Here is a 22720-nt window from a genome sequence, read left to right as displayed (position 1 = left end):
TCCGCTTCCTTAAACAGGGAAAATTGAATTAGGACATTTCAGCAGCTGGCAAGTGTGAAATTGAGTTGAGAGCCGCAAGGTGAGGAGCGTGAGGAGCGTAGCTCAGCGGCCCAGGACGGAGGATCAACCTTTGTTCGCCAGCAGAATCCCAAACCAGAACCAGAGCGGCTGCGTGTCGCCGTGTGGGCGGCTGCGCATGCATGCGTGCACAGGAGCGCTGAAGTGTGCAAGCATGCTTGTTGACGCGCAGTGGGATTATATCACCACAGGGACAATAAAGTCAGTGGAGGGACGTGCAGGCTATCTGGAGAGAATTTCCCAGCAGAAGCTTTAATCTGCTTCCTGCTGCAGCACAAACACAAAGTCTGAGGAAAACACAAACATGCAGAGAAATGATAATATGCTGTTTCCCACCACAAACAAGCAGCACATTCAGCTGTCAGTCACTGTCTGTTTCACTCCAAGCAAACTACATGCCTGAACAAATACAGAACCCTGCAGGGAGGAGGAAGAAAAACCTGCAGCTCCAACAATCCCAAAATCAAACCCAGTGGATGACATGTTGATCATTAAGCCAACAAACTGATCTGCCACAGAAAACCTTTCTGCTCCTCTGTGGAAACGAAACAGGAAAATTTAGTTTCACTCAGAAAGATTTTTATGACGACTTCTGTCCTGATTTTCAGACAAACTAAAGGATAATCAGGATCCTCTAAAGATAATCTGAGGATGAGTCAGAGAGCTCTGGGCCAATCAGAGCATCAGAGCTCTGGGCCAATCAGAGCTCTGGGCCAATCAGAACATCTGAGCTCTGGGCCAATCAGAACATCTGAGCTCTGGGCCAATCAGAACATCTGAGCTCTGGGCCAATCAGAGCATCCTGGTCATTTGGTGTTTCCTGAGGTCCAATCAGAACGCAGCCTGTTAGCCAATCAGAGAGCGATCTGACGGAAACATGGAGAGAAATCTAAAACACAGAAGATAAAAAAGAGTTTAGGTTTGGTTTGTTTTTCTGTCAAATATCCTCAAACTGTCTCCGTTGCTTCTTCCTCGTCGGCCATCTTTGTTTACTCTGAACTCGTGTTTGGTCTCCAGAGTTTTGTGAGATTTTCTGTCTGAAATCTGTTGGCGTGTGGAGTTGTGACCAAACCTGTTAAAGATCAGATTATTCGTGGTTTTCCGTGTCGAGTCTCAGGTTTTAAAAACCAGCCAACAGTTTTCAAATCTTGTTATTTCGTTTGTTGCCCAGGGAAACATTGACTGGGGCATTTAGAGCCACATGGGGCATCCAAGCTGATTGTTAGAAATTAATCTTTATTCCTCTGGAGTCAATGTGGCTAATGAGGTACGGTTTTGTTCATTTGTACCTTTTATTTATGTAAATTCTCCATTTATTGTGAACTGATTTGGGTTTGTGTTTCCTTTTGTTTTTAGTTGACGGCATTTTTTGGGGACTTTGTAAGACGTGTCCACAATAAATGTCTGTTGAAACCAAGAACTGCGTTGAGCTTTGATTAAACTCGAGAGGAGTAAATCAGGTGGATCCCGTCTGACCGTCAGCCATCGCTCTCTGCAGTTTCTGTTCTTGATGGCGAGTCTTTTCCTTATCAATCACGTTTCCCCCCCACCCTGAGAAAACGCGTCACTCACTGCTCAACCTTTCTCACCGCGTCATTGTGAAGCTTAACTCCGTCAGTCACACCTGCAGCAGGCCGAGCCACTTCCACCTGAGCGTTAATCCGTTTAGCGAGACGCCTTCTGCTCGGACCGCCGAGTTTCCTCAGAACAAACAGAAAGAAAAAACACTAACGGGATTTTCCCTGTGAAAACCTTCAGCTTCCTCTGTGAGACACTGTGTGCTGAACTGGGCTCATATAATAATAGTTATAGATTTATACATACATACATATATATATACATATATATAGATATATATACGTATATATATATATATATATGTTTGGATTATGTAATTACTTCCTCTTTTCTGTCTCAGCAGCGTTTCAGTTTCTTCTTATTCCTTCGAGTTCCTCTAATCCTGCAGTCCCACAGACTTTCACTCCATTTCTGTTTGTAAGAAACAATAATAATAATAATAATAATAATAATAATAATGGCGATCAGCATAAATCCTGCCAGCGGAGCCATTAGTTTGTTCTGAACATTTACACACAAACTGTTTGTGTTCCAATAAATCTGGAGAGAAAGTGGAGCTGCTTTCTGTTCAGGAAGTTTCCCACAACAGGATCATAAATCATAAATCTGCCAGGTTTTGCAGTTAAAAATCACAGTTTTTCTGGAGCTTTTTTAGAAATATTTTGGGTCAGTTTCTTATTTAGTGATGTCCAGCTTTTGTAAATATCCCAGTCCAACCAGGTGAGCCACTGCCAACTGGAACCAGTAGAAGCCATGATGGCTACTGGTGGAAACAACTGGGAAAACATTTCCGAACCTAGTTACAGTCAGTAACGTCACATCAAGTCCGGATGAGGCAGTAAGAAATACTGCCACCTATAGGCGGGAGTTAGCAGCACACAAACCTCCAATTTGCTATAAATTAAATTATGGATTAGCACAAAACATGCAGAGATTTATTGACTTTGCATGAATTTCCATGACAGAGGAATCACAAAAAACTGGAGGAAGAAGGACTGATGAGCTGCGGTTCATTTTCCATCTTCATAATTTCTGGTTTAAAGCAGAAACAAGTGAACAGAAAGTTACTGAAGAGACCTGAAAACAAGGATCAGGTCTGAATACTTCAGATCCCATGAAGGACGAGGTTCAGAGGAGAGACGGTCATCTTTTAGATTCAGAACTGATTCAGTTCCAGTTTAAGCAGCAACACGAAGCTGCTAACTGGAAGGAAAATGATAAACGTTCACATGTTCTGTAGACAGTATAAAAGGAAAACAATCAGTAAACATTTATCATTTTAGAATTATGAACTGCTTTTGGTTTCATATAAAATATGTTGAAGTTTGTGGCTGAAACCAGACAAAGCATGAACCCGACCCGGTCCCGGGTTGGGCTCCCAGCTGGAGGCAGGTCCAGTGAGCAGAACCTGCAGCCGTGGTTCAGTGAGTCCAGCGCCGGCCCAGATGAACGGCTTCATCTGAACCACGTCACTTCCTGTCGGAACGCCATGAAATGAGGATCAGACCAGAGGAGAAGTACAACCTGAACGTTTTATCAGGTCTGAATCTTGAATCCTTGAATCTGAGCAGCAGCTGCTCTTCCTCTTCCTCTTGTTTTCTTCCTGTTATTAAAATCTTTTCTTCATCACCATGCTTCACCATCTTCATTTATTTCTGGATTTGGTTACAGTAAGCCGGGTGATATCAGTAAAAGGCGGCGTGATGTGAATGCAGTAATGAGTTATGGATCTTAAATATTCTCTTTCATGTATTTACTTTCATTTTGCTCTTCTTTGCTTTTTTAATCTCAGCTTCTCTCATGTGACGTTCTGACACTTTCCATCTCTTTCTGCCTCTCACACTCAGACTCCTCCAGCTGAATCCAGCAGAAGCTTCAGAGTCAAACATTATTTAACATTCACTTAGCCCGTCTCTCTTCATGCCAGCGTGTTTAATCATCTCATTTCTCTGCAGCTCTCCTCTCTTCCCTCTCCTGCTCTCAGCCGCAGCTTCAGCTTCACACGACCTTTTCAGAGTCGCAGGCAGAAAGATAAACTCCAGAGAGACGGAGACAAACTCTGTGGTTCTGATCCATTAACATGCAGCTCCTGGACACAGCGTCCCGTCGCCTGTTAGCCTAGCGTCCCAGCACACCGAGTCTTCAGATCCTCTGAAGACAGAGATGTGAGTTTACTGAAGACTTTTGTAGCTGCTTTACTCATTTCTTTAGAAATAAATGAAATGGAAAATGTGTTTTAGGTCATAAAATTAAAACCTTTATGGAGAATAAAATACTCTAGAGGACAAAATGTCAGAAAGCACAACGTCCTGGACTGCTTTGGGAAAATATTGATGCAAAAAGTGAAATTCTGGTGGCACCTGTTAATTTGTCTAAAGTAATTATTTCTTTAGTTTTCTAAAATATGTGCGGCTCTGTTTTATTGCAGATGTATTTCTAGATACCTGCGTTTCATATCGGAAAAGAAAAAATACTTTTGTTATTCTTCTGCCAACCTACTGAAATGCTAAACATCAACCTTATTTAACGTTAGATGTTTACTTTTTAAAACACGGATATCCAAAATTTAGAAAAAAAAAAAGACTTCTTAAAAATGAAATGAAATTGGATTAATTAACTAATTTCATGAGATCCTTGGTTTCTGCAGCTCAGTGAATGCAGGATTTTATTATTTGTCTGTTTTAGTAAAGAAAGGCTGATCGTTTAATTTCATAAAATGCTTTTTGAGTTTGGACCAAATATGTCAAAAACATATTTCATGTCATTTTTAGCCAGTTGATGAAAATCTCTGCCGTATTGTTCCTGAAGGACAAACCCAGATTACTGAAACACTGAGGCGTGTTTTCACAGAACTACCTGCATAACAAACATTTTCTTCAAACGTTTAGTTGGAAACATGCTGCAGAGGTTTTGAGTTTGATGCTCAGGAGGAACTTTCATCATGTTTTAATCGTCTGTCCAATCAGGTCAACTGACGGTTTAAAAAACCACAGAAGAAGAAATGACAGTTTGGTAAAGTGTTGCGTCTCCACTGCATCAGAAGCTTTGAACCAAAACGCAGCAGGTTGTTGTCTCCCATTATGAAACTGAATCTGTTTGTGGCGCTGCTGGGAAAACAAGCAAAGCGTTTGTTTTCCCAGCAGCACCGGCGGCGGCGGCTATCAGACAGAACCTGTTGTTGTGATAAAACAGGGAGCAAAGAAAACAACATGGAGACGCGATCTGGACCTCGGACCTTTACTCTCAATAAGAAATCAGCTCTGAAATCCCATCAAACCAGCAGAAACGTTTCCAGGTTACAAACCAAACTGTCATGGACTCCAAAGTTCATCTCAGGACGTCAGGAAGTGACTTTCATCACTGAAAGCAACAATCAGATTAATCACATCATAAAGAGCCAAACCATAAAATCTGCTCAAATGATTTTTCTGCTGAAGGAACGAACCAGGAACATGTTCCTTTATTTAACCAGGTAAACCCCGTTGAGATCTAGATCTCATTTTCAAGACCTGGGCAAAAAAATTGCAATGCATAGATAAAAACAATTAATAAATCAGGAATCACTGAAACTCCATGAACTAGTGAGTTGGTTTTAGTTGTAAATCAGCCTGGGATGCTTCTGTGGGAGAGAACGGAGGCATGGGGATGGTTTTACTGGTTTTAATGGTCCTTTGGTAACCATGGCAACAGCAGAGTCTGCATCCTCCGTCCGTCCAAGTCTGTGGACTCTGAAGCTCCATTTGTTCCTGAATAGCTTTCAATGAAGATGGACTCACAACTCAGCTACCGGGTTGGTTCTGCTGGTTCTGCTGGTGTTTTGTTGAAGATTATATGTTTGGTGTTTTTGCTTTTCCTCTCCTTTCTGGTCTGAAGTTTCTGAAAAGTCTGGAGATATCTGAAACTTTGGGTGAACTTAGTGAGATTGCCTGGTTTCCAGGGTGTGAAGCTTCTTCCTTCCTCCTGTCGGCGGCAGAAGAAGGTAAAGATATGAGTCAATAAAAAGCAGAGCCAGTGGAAATGAGGGAATAACGACGTGGAAGCAGCTTTGAATCTCTTCAACACTGGAGTCGTGCTGCTGCGCTGAGCCAGCCTGCAGCGCCGACCCGACGCAGACAGAACCTCCAGACGGCTGCAGCCGAATCCCAAACAACACAATAAAACGCTTCAGAGAGCCGCAGCCTGCTGCTGCAGCGCCACACACATCATGATGGAGCAAAATGTTTGAACTTTGCAACACAGCCACGAAAATTGTGCAGGAGGTTGTGATTTCAGAGACGGGCCCCATGCGGCCGCCAAGGACGCGTCGCTTCGTCAACAAGTGGCTTTTTACTTTGGGACGATGGGTTCTGGTCCTGAGCTCGGCGCCGCTGCTCCGAACTGGAGTCTCACTAATGAAGCTCCACAAACCTGAAACTGTTTCAGGAAGTTTCTGTTCAGAGCAGAACGAGGCCAAACGGGTCGGATCCGTCCAGGAGAACCTGCTGCAGCAAGGGATTCTGGGAAAACCGTCGACTCAGCCTGAACAATCTGAACAAGCTGACCTCACCACTTCAGAAGCTGGAAGTTCTGGCAGTAGGACCACAGAGAAACAGGATAGTTCCTGGACTACAAGCATTTGAAGGATGAGGCTAAAATCTGGAGTTTCACATCGAGATGAAAGTGAGAAAGAAAACGAGATGAAAACAGACGGAGAAACGAAATCATTCTGATGATTTTGTTTCAGCGATTAATAACTTTTCATGGTAGGTTATTGTGATACATATTTGCTACGTATTTCATTAAAGTTACATCTTTCCGTGTAAATACATGATGTTGCACCCTGGTTTTTCCTGCTTAGTGGGCGGGGCTTACATGCAGGTGAGCTCCATCGCTGCGTTATGAGGAACCAGTGAAGAATTTAGAAAAACTCTTTTCTCTGTTTCTGTGGATCCTCAACAGCTGTCAGCAGATTATCCTTCAGCTTCTTAATCAAACTTTCATAAATCTACCAACACACTGTACATTATAGATCTTCAGAATTAGATTTACATTTTAATTTCCATAATGGTGTTGAAATGAATTCATTGAGCAGCGTTTAGCGTAAACTCGCTCTGCGTGTTTATGAAATGCTGACCCTTTCTTCCAACCCCAGCTTCACAGCAGACGCACTAAAAGATTTGCTTTCTCATCTATGCATTTCCTCTCACACTTCGCAGCGTCGGCTCTCCAAGCCAGGTGAATTTATTAAAAGCAGAGCCTGGTGTGGCGGAGGCAGCTCCAGGTGGAGAGCGGCGGGAAGGAGGCGGCGACGGAGCTCGTTGCTTCAGACAACCATTTGTCACTGTGAACTCCCTCTGCAGATAAATATTCATGGGAAGTGGAAAGGGTGGCTCGCTCCCTTCCTCCCACTACCAGAGGAAGCTTAGGTAAATCTCCATGTGAGGAATGACTCTGTCAGGAGCCATTTGAGAGCAACAACTCAGCAGCCCTGTCCACCCACAGGCCGCACATGAATGCAGCCAGGAGGCTCCGTCACTAACTTCCCTCTTTTCTGCTCTTCCCTTCAACTTTCTTACACTCCAGCATCATTACCCCAACTCTCAAGTTACACTTAATGTCTCTCATCGCTCCGCCTCCTCTTTGTGTACCCAGAGAGAACAAGCTAACATGCTAACTCTGTGCTAACTCTCTACAGACTCCAGGTCAGGATTCAAACCCACAACCTTCTTGCTGCAGGGCAGCAGAGCCACCGACTGCAGCCTGGGAGAAATACTTTCCATACAGCGTCGTCTTTCCTCAGCATCACCACCATAAACTACTGAATAAACTTCTCAGTTGAGTATTTGTGGATTTCTCTGTAGAATGTAAATTATTTGCAGCAATTTCCCCATCAGTTGATTTTTCACAGAGTTTCTAAAACACTGTAAACTAAATGAAGCTGTGAAGCTGAAGCGCTTCGACACGACGCGTCGGCCAATCCAGGAGCAGCATTTGATCCCTGGGTGCTGATTGGCTGAACATAAGGAAGAGGGTGGACGTTAGCGTCTGTAGAGCTGAGACGGTTCCACCTGGAGATCAGAAACTTTAAAACACAAAAGTTTGTAAATCATCAAATCCATTAAAGATCTGCTGTTGCTTCAACCAGAACCAGAACCACCCAGGCCTTCTGGTTCTGGTCTACATGGAACCACTTGGTTCAGCTAGCAGTTCTTCATCAGTGCAGACAGAGCACTGAGTGGTTTAGCATGAGGTTAATAGATCACTAAGACATTTAAATAAGGTTTTATTCTGATGTGTTTGTTCATATTTGGTGTCTCTAATATTAAATATCAGATGTTATATTTACAGACACACAGAAGGAAAATGCTGCAGCTGATTTACTTCCAGCCACTGAAACAATCTGACTGATAAATCTGTTCAAAGATGTGAATGTTTGTAAAGTCAAGTTGATCTTTTACTGTTTCACTGTAACTGGACTCTGATTGGTTCAAAAAGAGGAAGTGTCGACATCACAAAGGATAAAACATCATTTAACTTTCTGCTGAGAACCAGGAAGAAGAAGAGTTTTAGGAAATGAAACTCCTGTCAGGATTTCTTTTCCCGGTTAATTCCAACAATCACAGCTCATAAATAATTTGAGGAATTACAGCCAGTCATGTTTAAAGTGCATTCAGTTAATTTACTATTCATGACTGAAATTAAATCACATGATCAGACCTCACAGCTGAAACTAAATCATTTTGGATAATGAACCTTACTTTAAACACAACATCAGTCATTTCACCACAAATTAAGAAGCGATTTAAAACACTATTTAAATATTTAGATTCATGCATCATGATTCATTTCTAATATTCTTTAATTTTCCATCTACTTGTATTAAAGCCTCATCTCTATGAAAATAACTGACATTTCAAAACAGAGCTGGAAAAGCAGCCATGAAATCAACAATAAGATTTGTTCTTATTGAATAAAACCCAAACCATTGAATGCAAAAACACAAAATAATCAGAAGGTTGGATGTTCAGCCTCATGCATGCTGGGGCTCCAGCGCAGCTTGGGGGCAATTAAAGAGACGAGTGGTGCAGATGAGCAAACACACGGCACCTGAAGCCCAGACGAGACGCAGCTTCAGCCTTTTAATTAAAAACCTTTCATGAGCCACAAAACCAATTTCTGAAATGTTGCTTTTGATATGAAATTACAAAGTCAAGCCTCAGCTGGACGAGTCTAATGGGAACAGCCAGATAACAGCATCATAAAACATCATCAGAGTCAGAACCAACTCTCTTCTGGACATTAATCTTATTATTTCAGCTTTAAGAACAGAAATGTGTTTGAACCCCCGAGTCTCCACTACCGCCCCCATGTGGAAGGGTTGTGAACAAACCAGCATCAGGCACAGTGGTGGTCGTATTATTCTGCGTTTTATTTGTATTATCCTGAAATCAGAGCCGCAGGCTGGTAGTTTAAACTCCAACGGATCCAGAACTGATCTGGAAAAACTGATCGACGCCAACATGAAGCTGCTTCATGACCTCAACCCTGAAGGAAACAGAGACAGAGAATCCAAAACTTCTTGGACTTTGCGTTTCCGCTTCAACGCGTTTCCCTGCAGGATCAACAAGGCTGGATTTATTTATACCAAGTAAAGTTTTGCTGCTCATCAACCTCTGATTTGTCTCAACTCTTTCATTCTGAGCCTTTTACACAATTAAATATTCATTATTTCCTGCAGGTTTAGAGTTTCTTCAAACGTCAAGCAGAACTATAAAGAAATAATAAAGTAGTAACTAATAAAGAGCTGCTAAAACCATAATAGCTGCAATTTGTGTGATTATTTTATTTAGAATTCAACATGTGGGCGGAGCAGCCGCTCTTTTATAAATTAATGACTGGAAAACAAAATCATATTGCTCAGTGGGATGACAGAGCCGCCTCTCCATAAGCCCATATCCTTAGAAAAAGCAGCTTCAACTGTTTCTGCAAAAATTACTGTCATTTATTATGACAAAGAAACGAATATTTCTGCACTGCATGTTGTGGTATTTGGCAAAAGCTTGCTAATGTTCGCCCTCCCACTCAGTTATTATCACTTCTTGGCAAAGTCATGTTTCCTCCCACAGCAAAAGCAAAGCCAGAAGAAGCGAAGCGCTGATCCACTGCAGACGCCAAGTCGACAGAAACTCGACTCAGAACCGAGTCGCAGTCCGGAACCCGGAAGCTCACGAGTTTCTGTTACGCCCTGATGAAGGTCCAGAAGGAAACCAGCAGAAAAAAACCTTCAATACAGACAGCAGCAGAACGACTGGCAACTACACCAGTTAGCCTAAAGTTGGCCTCCAGTTAGACCAGTTAGCCTCCAGTTGGTTTCCAGTTAGACCAGTTGGCCTCCAGCTGGTTTCCAGTTAGACCAGTTGGCCTCCAGTTAGACCAGTTGGTTTCCAATTAGACCAGTTGGCCTCCAGTTAGACCAGTTGGCCTCCAGTTAGACCAGTTGGTTTCCAATTAGACCAGTTGGCCTCCAGTTAGACCAGTTGGCCTCCAGCTGGTTTCCAGTTAGACCAGTTGGCCTCCAGTTAGACCAGTTGGCCTCCAGCTGGTTTCCAGTTAGACCAGTTGGCCTCCAGTTAGACCAGTTGGTTTCCAGTTAGACCAGTTGGCCTCCAGTTAGACTAGTTGGCCTCCAGTTAGACTAGTTGGCCTCCAGTTAGACCAGTTGGCCTCCAGCTGGTTTCCAGTTAGGCCAGTTGGCCTCCAGTTAGACTAGTTGGCCTCCAGTTAAACCAGTTGGCCTCCAGCTGGTTTCCAGTTAGATCAGTTGGCCTCCAGTTAGACCAGTTGGTTTCCAGTTAGACCAGTTGGCCTCCAGTTAGACTAGTTGGCCTCCAGTTAGACCAGTTGGTTTCCAGTTAGACCAGTTGGCCTCCAGTTAGACCAGTTGGTTTCCAGTTAGACCAGTTGGCCTCCAGTTAGACCAGTTGGTTTCCAGTTAGACCAGTTGGCCTCCAGTTAGACCAGTTGGTTTCCAGTTAGACCAGTTGGCCTCCAGTTAGACCAGTTGGTTTCCAGTTAGACCAGTTGGCCTCCAGTTAGACCAGTTGGCCTCCAGTTAGACCAGTTGGCCTCCAGTTAGACCAGTTGGTTTCCAGTTAGACCAGTTGGCCTCCAGTTAGACCAGTTGGTTTCCAGTTAGACCAGTTGGCCTCCAGTTAGACTAGTTGGCCTCCAGTTAGACCAGTTGGTTTCCAGTTAGACCAGTTGGCCTCCAGTTAGACCAGTTGGCCTCCAGTTAGACCAGTTGGCCTCCAGTTAGACCAGTTGGTTTCCAGTTAGACCAGTTGGCCTCCAGTTAGACCAGTTGGCCTCCAGTTAGACCAGTTGGCCTCCAGTTAGACCAGTTGGCCTCCAGTTAGACCAGTTGGCCTCCAGTTAGACCAGTTGGCCTCCAGTTAGACCAGTTGGTTTCCAGTTAGACCAGTTGGCCTCCAGTTAGACCAGTTGGTTTCCAGTTAGACTAGTTGGCCTCCAGTTAGACCAGTTGGTTTCCAGTTAGACCAGTTGGCCTCCAGTTAGACCAGTTGGCCTCCAGTTAGACCAGTTGGCCTCCAGTTAGACCAGTTGGTTTCCAGTTAGACCAGTTGGCCTCCAGTTAGACCAGTTGGTTTCCAGTTAGACCAGTTGGCCTCCAGTTAGACTAGTTGGCCTCCAGTTAGACCAGTTGGCCTCCAGTTAGACCAGTTGGCCTCCAGTTAGACCAGTTGGCCTCCAGTTAGACCAGTTGGCCTCCAGTTAGACCAGTTGGTTTCCAGTTAGACCAGTTGGCCTCCAGTTAGACCAGTTGGCCTCCAGTTAGACCAGTTGGTTTCCAGTTAGACCAGTTGGCCTCCAGTTAGACCAGTTGGCCTCCAGTTAGACTAGTTGGCCTCCAGTTAGACTAGTTGGCCTCCAGTTAGACCAGTTGGTTTCCAGTTAGACCAGTTGGCCTCCAGTTAGACCAGTTGGCCTCCAGTTAGACCAGTTGGTTTCCAGTTAGACTAGTTGGCCTCCAGTTAGACCAGTTGGCCTCCAGTTAGACTAGTTGGCCTCCAGTTAGACCAGTTGGTTTCCAGTTAGACCAGTTGGCCTCCAGTTAGACCAGTTGGTTTCCAGTTAGACCAGTTGGCCTCCAGTTAGACCAGTTGGTTTCCAGTTAGACCAGTTGGCCTCCAGTTAGACCAGTTGGTTTCCAGTTAGACCAGTTGGCCTCCAGTTAGACCAGTTGGTTTCCAGTTAGACCAGTTGGCCTCCAGTTAGACCAGTTGGCCTCCAGTTAGACCAGTTGGCCTCCAGTTAGACCAGTTGGTTTCCAGTTAGACCAGTTGGCCTCCAGTTAGACTAGTTGGCCTCCAGTTAGACCAGTTGGCCTCCAGTTAGACCAGTTGGTTTCCAGTTAGACCAGTTGGTTTCCAGTTAGACCAGTTGGTTTCCAGTTAGACCAGTTGGTTTCCAGTTAGACCAGTTGGCCTCCAGTTAGACCAGTTGGCCTCCAGTTAGACTAGTTGGCCTCCAGTTAGACTAGTTGGCCTCCAGTTAGACCAGTTGGTTTCCAGTTAGACCAGTTGGCCTCCAGTTAGACCAGTTGGCCTCCAGTTAGACCAGTTGGTTTCCAGTTAGACCAGTTGGCCTCCAGTTAGACCAGTTGGCCTCCAGTTAGACCAGTTGGCCTCCAGTTAGACTAGTTGGCCTCCAGTTAGACCAGTTGGTTTCCAGTTAGACCAGTTGGCCTCCAGTGAGAACCAGCAGAGTGTTCCCTCAGTGAGCTGAAAGCTGCTCTCTGAGCTGGTCAACATTTACCTTTGGGCCTCAGTGACATAGAAGCGCTGACCTCTGACCTCCCCAGTCCACCTGTGAGAACCGATCTGGAGTTTAGGGGCCACCGTAGTGGAAAATTGTCTCCAGTGAAGGTTGGAGGCAGGAACAGGAAGTGACAGTGCAGACATGCCATCCCAGTGAAAACCAGCAGCTCACTTCTCTGGAAATCTCTGCAGCAGAATGTGACGCAGCACCACCCTTAAAGCTCTGCTGAAGACTACAGCAGCTGAGCATTACCTGAGCAAAGCGACGCAGAAAGCTGACATGTGCAGATAATACATAAAACATGGAATTTATTCAAACTTCAAACTAACAAGTCATAAAATGTAAAAATCAGGAAACACCTGCAGCTCTGTTCAGCTGAAACATCAGCTGGGTGGAAATTATCCCCAACTTCACTGGCATTCTGTCGCCATCTAGGCAGCAGGGGCGGTACTGCAGGCACAACTGTTTCCTGTTAGAAGCTGAATTTCTCCCAACAGCAGCAAAAGAGCAGCAGGTCTGGGAGGAAAGGAGGCTCTGAAATGTTTTTCATATCAAGAGAAAAAACAACGATAGAAGCAAAGAGAAGAAATAAAAAGAAGAGAGAAATGAGGCACAGCAGAAATTAACAAGGGAGTAAAGTGAAATTGATTCTTGAAAGTTCAAAAATACTTTGCTTCATTTTAAACAAAAAGAGGTTTTGGTTCCATTTTTCTTTTCAGTCTTACAACGAAACGACAGAATGAAGCTGGACGAGAGGAAAAGAGGACGACCCGTCATCATGTCTAAGGTAAGGCCAGCTTCAATATACAGGCTTTCACATAAAACCGCCATGAAACATAAAACATCATAAAACCACGAAAGCCAAACTAGACAAGTGGATCTTTAGCTGCTGCTTAAAAACTAAAGAGTCCAGACAGTAAAAACATGGAGCTAATGCTTCCTAGATCTACAGGACTCATCTTCAGTCGTATTGATTATTGCAACAGTGTCTTCACAGGTCTGTCCAACAAATCAATCAAACAGCTGCAGCTGATCCAGAATGCTGCTGCTGGCGTTCTGACTAAAACCAGGAAGATAGAGCACATAACACCAGTTTTAAAGTCCCTCCACTGGCTCCCTGTAGCTCAGAGAATAGACTTTAAAATACTGTTGTTAGTTTATAAATCACTGAACAGCTTAGCACCACAATACATTAAAGATCTGCTGTTGTTGTATCAACCTTCCAGACCTCTCAGGTTCTGGTTCTGGTTCTGCTCTGCATCCCCAGAACCAGAACCAAATGAGGAGAAGCAGCTTTCAGCATCTATGCACCACAAATTTGGAACAAACTTCCAGAAAACTGTAAAACAGCTGAAACACTGACTTCTTTTAAATCTCAATTGAAAACCCACCTGTTTAGGATTGTATTTGAAATGTAATCAATTACAGATTTAATGATGTAACTTGACTTAATGCTGTGTTTTGATTATTGATTCTATATTGCTTTGTGTTTCTGTGTTTGTTATGATGTAAAGCTCTTTGAAATGCCTTGCTGCTGAAATGTGCTACACAAATAAAATTTGATTGATTGATTGATTCAAAATGAGTTCATGGAACCGTTAAAAGTGAGATTATTTAATTATGAGTAGAAATTCTTCTGGTTGGTCCAAAAGTCTCGGTTCAGGAACTCACTGGTCCACAGACTGATGGGAGGAAAGTTCAGAATAAAACTGAAAGTCTCAGCATGTCCTGCTTGGTTCAGTCCAAACCGGTCAAACATAATTCACTTTTATTTTTTAGTTTGTTTTATTGTGACAGTTTAAACGTTTCCTCAGATTCCCTGATGGTTGGATGGAAACGAGACTGCTATGTTTAGACCCAGAGCTCTGACATCACAGCGGCCAGGTAACCCAGGTAAACCTCATCAGGTGTGAACAGATGAAGGTTAATGAGCCATTTGTTCATTATATATTATATATTTGTTCCAGAATAGGGAATATTGATATGAGTGAGTCAGGATTGATCAGCTGACCCACAGAGGCGATGAAAAGACGCAGGATCATTTATCACAGCAGATAAAGGCCGGCAGCCGAGATGCACAGATTTCTACAGCAATATTAAAACTCCAACATAATCTTTGGAAAAAGCATGCGGTGTGAAAACACGGCAGCTCTATTAGATTTCCATCTACGTTCCTGTTCATAGCCCAACTGGGCCGGTCCGTATTTATTGAAATCACCAGATAAACGTTAACATTGTTCATTTTCTTCCTCGCTGCTCCATTTAGTCTGAGAAGTTCAATTAATCGGAGGGCAAAGCGGAGGAAGCGTGACCTTCATCAGGGCCGAAAACAGAAACATGGACTGGATCCGGATCGGAGCTTCAACTCTGACTTCTGACCTGGCAGGAAAGTTTCCACTGGCAGCAGGATGAAAGTTTCCCTCCAACAGCTTCATGAAAGACAGATGAAGAGGAACAGACAGAAATCACCATCATCACTTCTGACCCTGCAGACAAAACGAACATCCAGCCGGCTTTCAGAGGCCTGCAGGAAGTGGCTCTTATTCATCCTCACTGAACAACTGAGACTAACGCAGCTCTGAGCATCATGGAGGACAAACAGCCCGCTGCTCCAGCCCCGGTTCACCAGGTCACACTTATGGGATAGAGAGGAGTCATCTGAACCAGGCTGCAAACAGGAAGTCAGGCCTGCAGAGCGCAGCGACCGACTGGAGGGGAAAGGGACGAGTAAAAGAGGAGAGGGAGTGAAAAGTACCTGAATGTACAGATGATACGTTCACACTGCAGGCCTGGAGGCTCGGTTCAGTTCCAGCAGTTTACTGCATGTTTGGTCCGCAGTCAAACGTCTGTGTCAGCGGTTTCTGACCCCAAAACGACCCGCAGAAGAATGTAGCGGTCCTCCAGCAGCGCTCCGTTTACAGCAGGAAAGATGGCCGCCGCATTTTATTTTCACTAATGCGTTTTGTCGTGTCCTGTGTGCTTTTTATTCCTGTTTATTGTTTGTGGTTGTTGGCTTTTTGTTTTGATATTATGTTGTGACAGGCGGCACCACCAGGTGGCGCTCTCTCCACAGCTTCTATAAAAGGGAAGCTGGAAGGTGGAGGCCAGGTGTGTGTCGGGCTCACGCTGTTTGAAATTGATTCTCTTAATAATTTTGTGCTGATGTGTGTTTTTATTCAAAGCTGCTTTATTAATAACGTTCCGGTGGCAGCGTAGCGTCACCTGGGCGTGACGCTGCAGGTAGGTTTATACATTTGTCTCTTTTAATCAGATTGAATTGAATGTTTTTATAGATATTGTCTTTTATCTGGTAGGGCTGCAGCAGATCTGCTGCATCTAGTTTGATCTCAGAGGTCTGCTTTCTGCGATGAAGGTGTTTATTCAGTGTTTTAATGTGTTTTAGATCGACTTGATAAAAGTGATTTAATTTTTGTTTCTACAGTTTTATCACTGCTTCCTTCTAGAGTTTGATTTTCTTGTTAGTGCGTCCAGTTTGGGTTGTTTGTCTCCTCAGTGTTTCTGGTCAGACTGACAACCTAACATTTATTGTTTTGTCCTCCGTCTGTCTTTGGGTCACTTCCTGAATACTCAGGTTTCATGTGGCTGTTAATCTTAAATATCTGAGAGCCGATTCTGTTGGTGTGATCTCCAGTTTGATCATTTTGCAGTGAATCCAGTGCATCTTAAGTTTGCAGTGAACATTGCAGTGGTTTATGCGGGCTGAACATTATTGGATTGACAACAAATGGATAAAGTTAACAGGAAATCCTCTTATTTATGTAACAATAAATATTGTTAATTAACTTCATTCTGGTTTATTGTCTTTCGGATTGACGGAGTTGTAACAAAATCTTCCAGTGTTTCGTGTTCTTTACAAAATTAAAGTCTTCTGGTCTTTGAGAAGGTAAACCACGTTATTTATCAAAATTATTTCTGGAACAATTCGGTAAAGTTTGTTATTGTTTCCTCTGAAGAGACGGTGTGTGTGTGTGTGTGTGTGCAGGTCTGCAGAGTGAACGGAGTTGAATCGTGACGAGGCGGCCGGTCGGCGTCTCGCTGCTCAGAGCTTCTCCTGGTCAGGTTGGTGTTTTGGCTCCTAACTCAGCCGTTAATCCAGGAGGACAGAAACTGTCTCCAGTTCTTGGCAGATTTCATGATTAAAACACAAAACGTCTGCTGGTGTTTTGCATAATTAAAGCATTTCCATTAAACGCAGGCAGATTCTAATGGAGTGCGAAGGGGACATATTTACTTTAATTACAGCTCTCAGTGGCTTCACACCTCATCGTCGCTCTCCTCCCCTGGAGAGAGGCAGCGGCAGCTTTCAGGGGAAAAGATTGAAGAGAAGCGTTTCCCTCAAAGGTCACGACCTCTTTCAGCCAAGTTTAGATGGCGTCTGACCCTCCAGACCGCTACACTGCAGCGGTCACACAGGGAAATAAAAAAACTGCTCCAGTTCCCCATTACCAGTTAAGACAGAGTGAAAAGTTCTGAACGTGTGTGTTTTCTGGTCAGGTGAACACACACACACACACACCCGTCCCCCCCCCGTCTCCCCCCACACACACAGGTTTATTTACTGGAAGCTTTTAGAGTTTCCTGTCAATAAGAGCAGAGTCCAAAAAAAGAGAAAACCCTCCAAAGAGCACTCTAACACCACATACTGAGGTGTGTGTGGGGGGGGGGATCAGCAGGAAGTGAGAGGTGACTTCCTGCCGGCACTAGACGGGCTGACGGACTGAGTCATGAACCTTTCTGCTGCAGCGTTTCTACGATCGACGGCGTCATTAGAGCCTGGAAACCTGGAGAGACATGAGGAGAGCTGGAGACAATCCCTCACTGATGACTGGCGTTCCTCATTACTGTCCTCATTAGACTTCAGAGCTGGTCAGAGTCTCTCCGCTGCGAAAGCGTCGCAGACTGAAAGGACAAATTTTCTGTAAAACTAGGAGCTGATCCCAGATCTGCTGTAATTGACTGGAAGCAGAGAAGGAAACGACAGGAAACGAAGGTCTGCGTGTTCCCTCATCATCCTCACACAGGGACGCTCTTAATGAGTCTCAAAGAAATCTGATAATGTCTCATTAGAGATGACTCAAGATATGAAAGGAGCTTTGAGTGTGTGTGATCGTTTGACCCGTCCCCAAACTGTTGCTGTTACCCTCGGTAACAGGTCGCTATGACAAACGGAGTCAGATCCTCTTTTCTACAAGATAGAGGTCAAAGAACCGTTTCAGAGCCGAACACAGGAAGTAACATGTTTGCTTACATTGGACGTATGCGTGTATGCGTGTGTGTGTGTGTGTGTGTGTTTTATGTGGCAGGTGAAAGGAGGCCGCTCTATGACTGACAGGAGTTAAAAGTTGAATCTTGCTGTGAATGTCTCGTGTTCGACCTCAGGTCTGTGTATTAGTGCTGTGCAAAAAAAATCTCGGTTGTCATTTACTACGATTCATTTAAAATGTCCCGATGTTTAAAAAATAAAACAAATCTGCTGCCATTTGGCCTCCATTTTGTAAGATCGTAGGAAGTCCCGTCGGTACCATGGCGACGGTACCGGATGGACGCATGCGAGGAAAGTAAGAGAGAAAAATACAAAAATGAAAGAGATTCAACTGGTTGAATCTTTGTTTTCTGTTAATGTTACATTTTTCTTCATTGAAGGAAAACATTTTGACTCCTTTTAGTTTTTACTAAATTCTTGGGAAGACATGAACTTTACCGCTTCACAAAATGAAGACTGAACTTCAGGAACGCCGCTGGTGGGCGGAGCCAGTAAACCAGGCGCCGTCTCTTTACGCTACGCCATGTCATGCTACGCTACGCCATGCCATGCTACGCTACGCCATGCCATGCTACGCTACGCCATGCTACGCTACGCTACGCCATGCTACGCCATGCTACGCTATGCTACGCTATGCTACGTCATGCTACGCTACGCCATGTCATGCTACGCTACGCCACGATTCTTCACCAAATATCTCCAAAGATTGTCAGATGGCTGAAATCTCCTGGATGGAAATGAAAACATGGTCCACAGAGGGGGCTGTCTGCAGAAAGGTGGCGCTCTCTCTGGGACGCTCCGTTAAAACAAAATGGAGGATGCAGGGAGGGATTCACCAAGCATGGATTAATATTTAAAACTTCATAAATGTGAAAACCACTGATTAATGTTTCTATTTGTTCTGCTTTCCAAAGCAGACTGGAGCAGGTCAGGAGTTCACTGATCGATTGAAGCAGAAATTACGAAGAATCAATTTTCATCAAACTGATTTTGAATCCAATCGTGACCCTAAAAATCTAATCACAATGTGAGACAGCAAAAGATTCCTGAACCTACATGACAACGTAGCAACACTGTGACTTTAATGTCCCACTTTTACCCCAACAGGCCGTGACCTGCTGTCCCTCCATGCATCGCAGCCGCTGCAGCTTTACCAGCCGCTGCTCCATAAACGTCCACAGCAGCAAATCTGACCGACAGCCAGAATGAGTCTGACTTCCTCCATCTGGAGTCAGCAGGGAAAAGCAGGAAGTTCAAACTGGATCTAATGATGTCACATCAAAGTATTTCTGGGAAGAAACTCATGGCAGGAAGCATGAAAACCCAAAGAGGAGGAGGAGAGGAATCCTTCACACCTGCGGCTTCGTTGTGGGCGGAGCTTATTCTGAATCACTGCTCCACCTGGAGCGAACTGGGACTGATCCTGGAGCGAACTGGGACTGATCCTGGAGGGAACTGGGACTGATCCTGGAGGGAACTGGGACTGAAACCGGGTGGGAACTGGGACTGAAACCGGGTGGGAACTGGGACTGATCCTGGAGGTCGGGCTGCTGGCCCAGTGTCTGTGTGTCAGGAAACAGTTTCAGTCCAACCAGAACCTGCAGCAGCATTAGCAGCACCCAAAGCTCATGTTACCCATGATGCACTGCTGCGGTGGCTGGTGAGGTTCAAAAAATGTATTTTTCCTGTAGTTGGTTCAGATCAGATCCAGTCTGTTTTCACACCAGAACCGGAACCGAGTGTGTCTGGAACTGGATCAGAAAGTGGGTCTGGGTCGGGTTTTCATACCTGGAGGAAAGGTCCGGTCCGACGGGGGAAACCAGCTCCGATCCGGTTAAAAATGATTCATGTTTTCATTTCAGTCAGCAGGAATTTCCATAACTCCAGAAATCGCTGAAGAATTGGTTCTTTTTTAAACGAACCCGTCAGTGCGGTGTGAATACTTAAGCTAGTTGGTCAGAGCTAACATGTTGATTCTTTGAATGCTTCTTCGTTCACTTATTGATTAATTTCACTTTGTTCCACATCAGGTGTTTGTTTCATCTTTACTTCAGTGACTTTCTTCAAGCAGCAGTAAAATGTCTCTGGCTCTCCTGAGGCTGCAGCGACCAACACCATCTCCCTCCTCCGCCGGCCTCATCCTCCATCTGTCTGCAGACAGGAAGTAACGCAGGGAAGAGGAATCTGTTTATCCTTTGATCGTTTCCAGACGGACTGGAAATCACGTCCCAGACTTGGTTACAGCCTCTCAGCAGCGACACAAACTGCAACCGGTGAGAGATAAAACCTGATCTGGAGAGGAAGAGAAACCGAGACTCCAGAAGCCTCCGTGTTTCCCATCAGCTAGAGAATTGCTTTGAGCCCACACAAATACGGCAAAGATAGGACGCTCCTGTGATTCGACAAGGAGAGATGACACATTTACATTTTAACTGCACCATGAGTCAAGTAGGATAAATCTGTTTGCATGCTGCATAGAAACGTGTACCATAAAACTGGAAATAACCTGGTAAGCTGCAGTTTTGTTTGAAACATGATTCACATATTTTATCAGCCATATTCACAGAATTAAACAAACACAACCGAGAGATGGAGATTTGTGACAGGAATGAATTTCCCAGAATGACAGAAAATCAGTTTCACAAGCAGATTGATTCATTTCTGTTTCAAACTAACCTGGTTTCTCACAGTTAACTGGTTTCTTTCTCTTTGTTCCCAATAATGAATGAATCTGCTTAATGGAAAGCGCCGCTGCGCGCACTGTGTGTGTGTGTGTGTGTGTGTGTGTGTGTGTGTGTGTGTAGCGTGGGGTGTGTTCATGTAAGCGTGTGAGCAGAAGAGGGCGAGTTGTAATCAATAAAACAGGAGTTAAATAATTTCTTCAGAGGCACTATTAGCCTGAATCATAATTGCAGAGAATCCAGACCTGAACAACTAAACCCAGAAAACTCTGGGACAATTACAGTGAGTAACGCGCAGCAGGAAGAAAGCGCCAAACCTACACAGGTCAGACAACCAGCACCAAACGAGCCGAGCCGTCTCCACGCTGCGGATAAACGGGCGAGCGAGAGGAGAGAGAGAGTTTACCAAATGAGCTCCTAGCCACCACGCTTCAGGGAAGCTCCCACATTTCAAAAACAGACACTCGCTTCAAAATTAGCAGCTGCTTCAACTTTCACCGCCTGCTGCAATAAAGAGACGTCCTGCTAATCTGACACCAGAGGAATTATGGGAAATGATGAGGTCGGAGGTCATGCTGAGAGGGGGAACTGCTTACAACGCACTGAAGCACCAACTCCGATCAGAAGCTCAAAAACACTTTGTTTATCCCCAAAGGATCATTACGTCTGGATGGTGATGCTGTGGGCTCCAGTAGCAGTCAGTCCTGCAACCAATCTGAAGAACCCTCTGACTGAAGACAGTCTCATGCTAACATGCTACCAGCCCGACATCCAGACAGCACAGATTCCACAGTAACATGATCACATCATCAGCTGTTAGCAGCTGTGCTAATCCAGCTCCTTTGCTTTAGCTGCACTTTAAATCTGTCTGGAAGTCAGAGCGTGGACATGATCCTTAGTTCATATGCATATGAATCACATAGGACTAGATAGATTTTAATTTTAATGTGAAAGGCTGAGGAGGAGGGCTCAGGCCCCCCGCCGGCCCCCTGTGAATCGGCCCTGCTCAGACCAGAGGAAATGCAGCTAAAATGAGAGCAAAGTGTGAGGAACCTCTGCAGCTTCTCCCTCCACAGCCTCCAAACACCTGATGGCGGAGCGGCTGGTCGGACCGAACCGAACCCGGTTAGAGTCCGACCAACAGCATCCGCGTTTATTAAATACCTCCAGAGCCCAGAAACAGAGCAGAGAGAGAGAGCAGACTCCGCTCTCTTCACACACACACACGCACACATGCGCACGCACGGTACACGCACACAGACCCAAAGAGCCGCTCAAGTTGGAGGCTGAGCGGAATGTAGATGCGGCTGGAGACAAGAGCCGGAGCCGCGACTTGCACACAGACAGAGGGGGCAGCCTGCGCTGCTTCCCCCGGTGCCCCGGTCCGCTGTCCAGTCCAGTCTGTCCCCAGCTGTCCGGTCCAGTCTGTCCCCAGCTGTCTGTCTCTCTGTCCACTAAATGTGAGGTTTTCCTGAAAGTGAGCGGAGCTCCGCGGATCACTGAGCCGACACTCTTCAGCCCAAACTCGGCTTCAGAGCTGACAGCCGGTCGGAACTCTGACTCGGTTCCGATGGACCGCGGATGATTGTTGCTGGAAGAGTGGCTAAACTTAACAAACCGCAGCAGCAAATCTCACACACACACACACACACACACACACACACACACACACACACACCGGTCCTACCTGCTGGAGGAGGAAAGTCAGGAGGATGCAGAGTCCGGTCTCCATGCTCGCCTCGGTTCGGTTGGGAAACACAGAATGATTCAAGACAGGGTGTCAGAGGCGGGAAGAGCTTTGCTCATAATTCCTCAGTCCAGCCGTCAGGGAGGGAGAGAGAGAGAGAGAGAGAGAGAGCAGCCTGCAACTTCCAGAGAGAGACTGGAGCTGCAGCCCGAGAGGCGGAGAGAGAAGGATGAGGAGGAGGAGAGAGAGAGAGAGAGAGATGGATTTATGAGAGAGAGAGAGAGCTTCCGGTTCGTGGGTCCATCAGAACATCGCGGAGGTTTGATCCTCTGCAGGTGAAGACAATAAGCTGAACACCTGAGTTTACCTGAAACTGTTCCTGATTGGATCCAATTCATTTCAAAAGAATAAATTATTTTAAGTCTACAGACTTGACATGTTTGACTTAATGAAAGGAAATGCTGAAGTTCTCAGCCTTTGATCCCAGTTTAATAAATTGGTGTCTGAGAAGCAGACATGAACCCGAACCCTTCATCCTTTCTCTGCTTGATAAATCTCGACACCATCTGGTGGAAAAGTTGTTTTGTTTTTTTC

The 22720-nt window shown here is 45.0% G+C and overlaps 1 protein-coding gene across 2 annotated transcripts in view; it reads right to left on the bottom strand.

Annotated features, from left to right (window-relative positions):
• Positions 1–22325, bottom strand: part of cdh13 (cadherin 13, H-cadherin (heart)) — a 299673-nt gene extending 277348 nt beyond the window's left edge. The window contains exon 1 of one of the 2 annotated variants that reach the window (XR_003597525.1): positions 22127–22325. Coding sequence is in view for 1 of the 2 variants with exons in the window: in XM_028033098.1 (XP_027888899.1) it covers positions 22127–22171 (45 nt within the window). In the remaining variant the exon portion in view is untranslated. The remainder of the gene's footprint in view (positions 1–22126) is intronic. The other variant, XM_028033098.1, reaches the window with a different exon arrangement.
• Positions 22326–22720: the final 395 nt, after the last annotated feature.

The sequence above is a fragment of the Xiphophorus couchianus genome, chromosome 2 (genome assembly GCF_001444195.1).
Source record: "Xiphophorus couchianus chromosome 2, X_couchianus-1.0, whole genome shotgun sequence".
In the NCBI taxonomy this organism is placed as follows: Eukaryota; Metazoa; Chordata; class Actinopteri; order Cyprinodontiformes; family Poeciliidae; genus Xiphophorus; species Xiphophorus couchianus.
The sequence above is the reverse complement of the archived record's forward strand: the minus strand, read 5'-3'. Positions and strand labels throughout refer to the sequence as shown.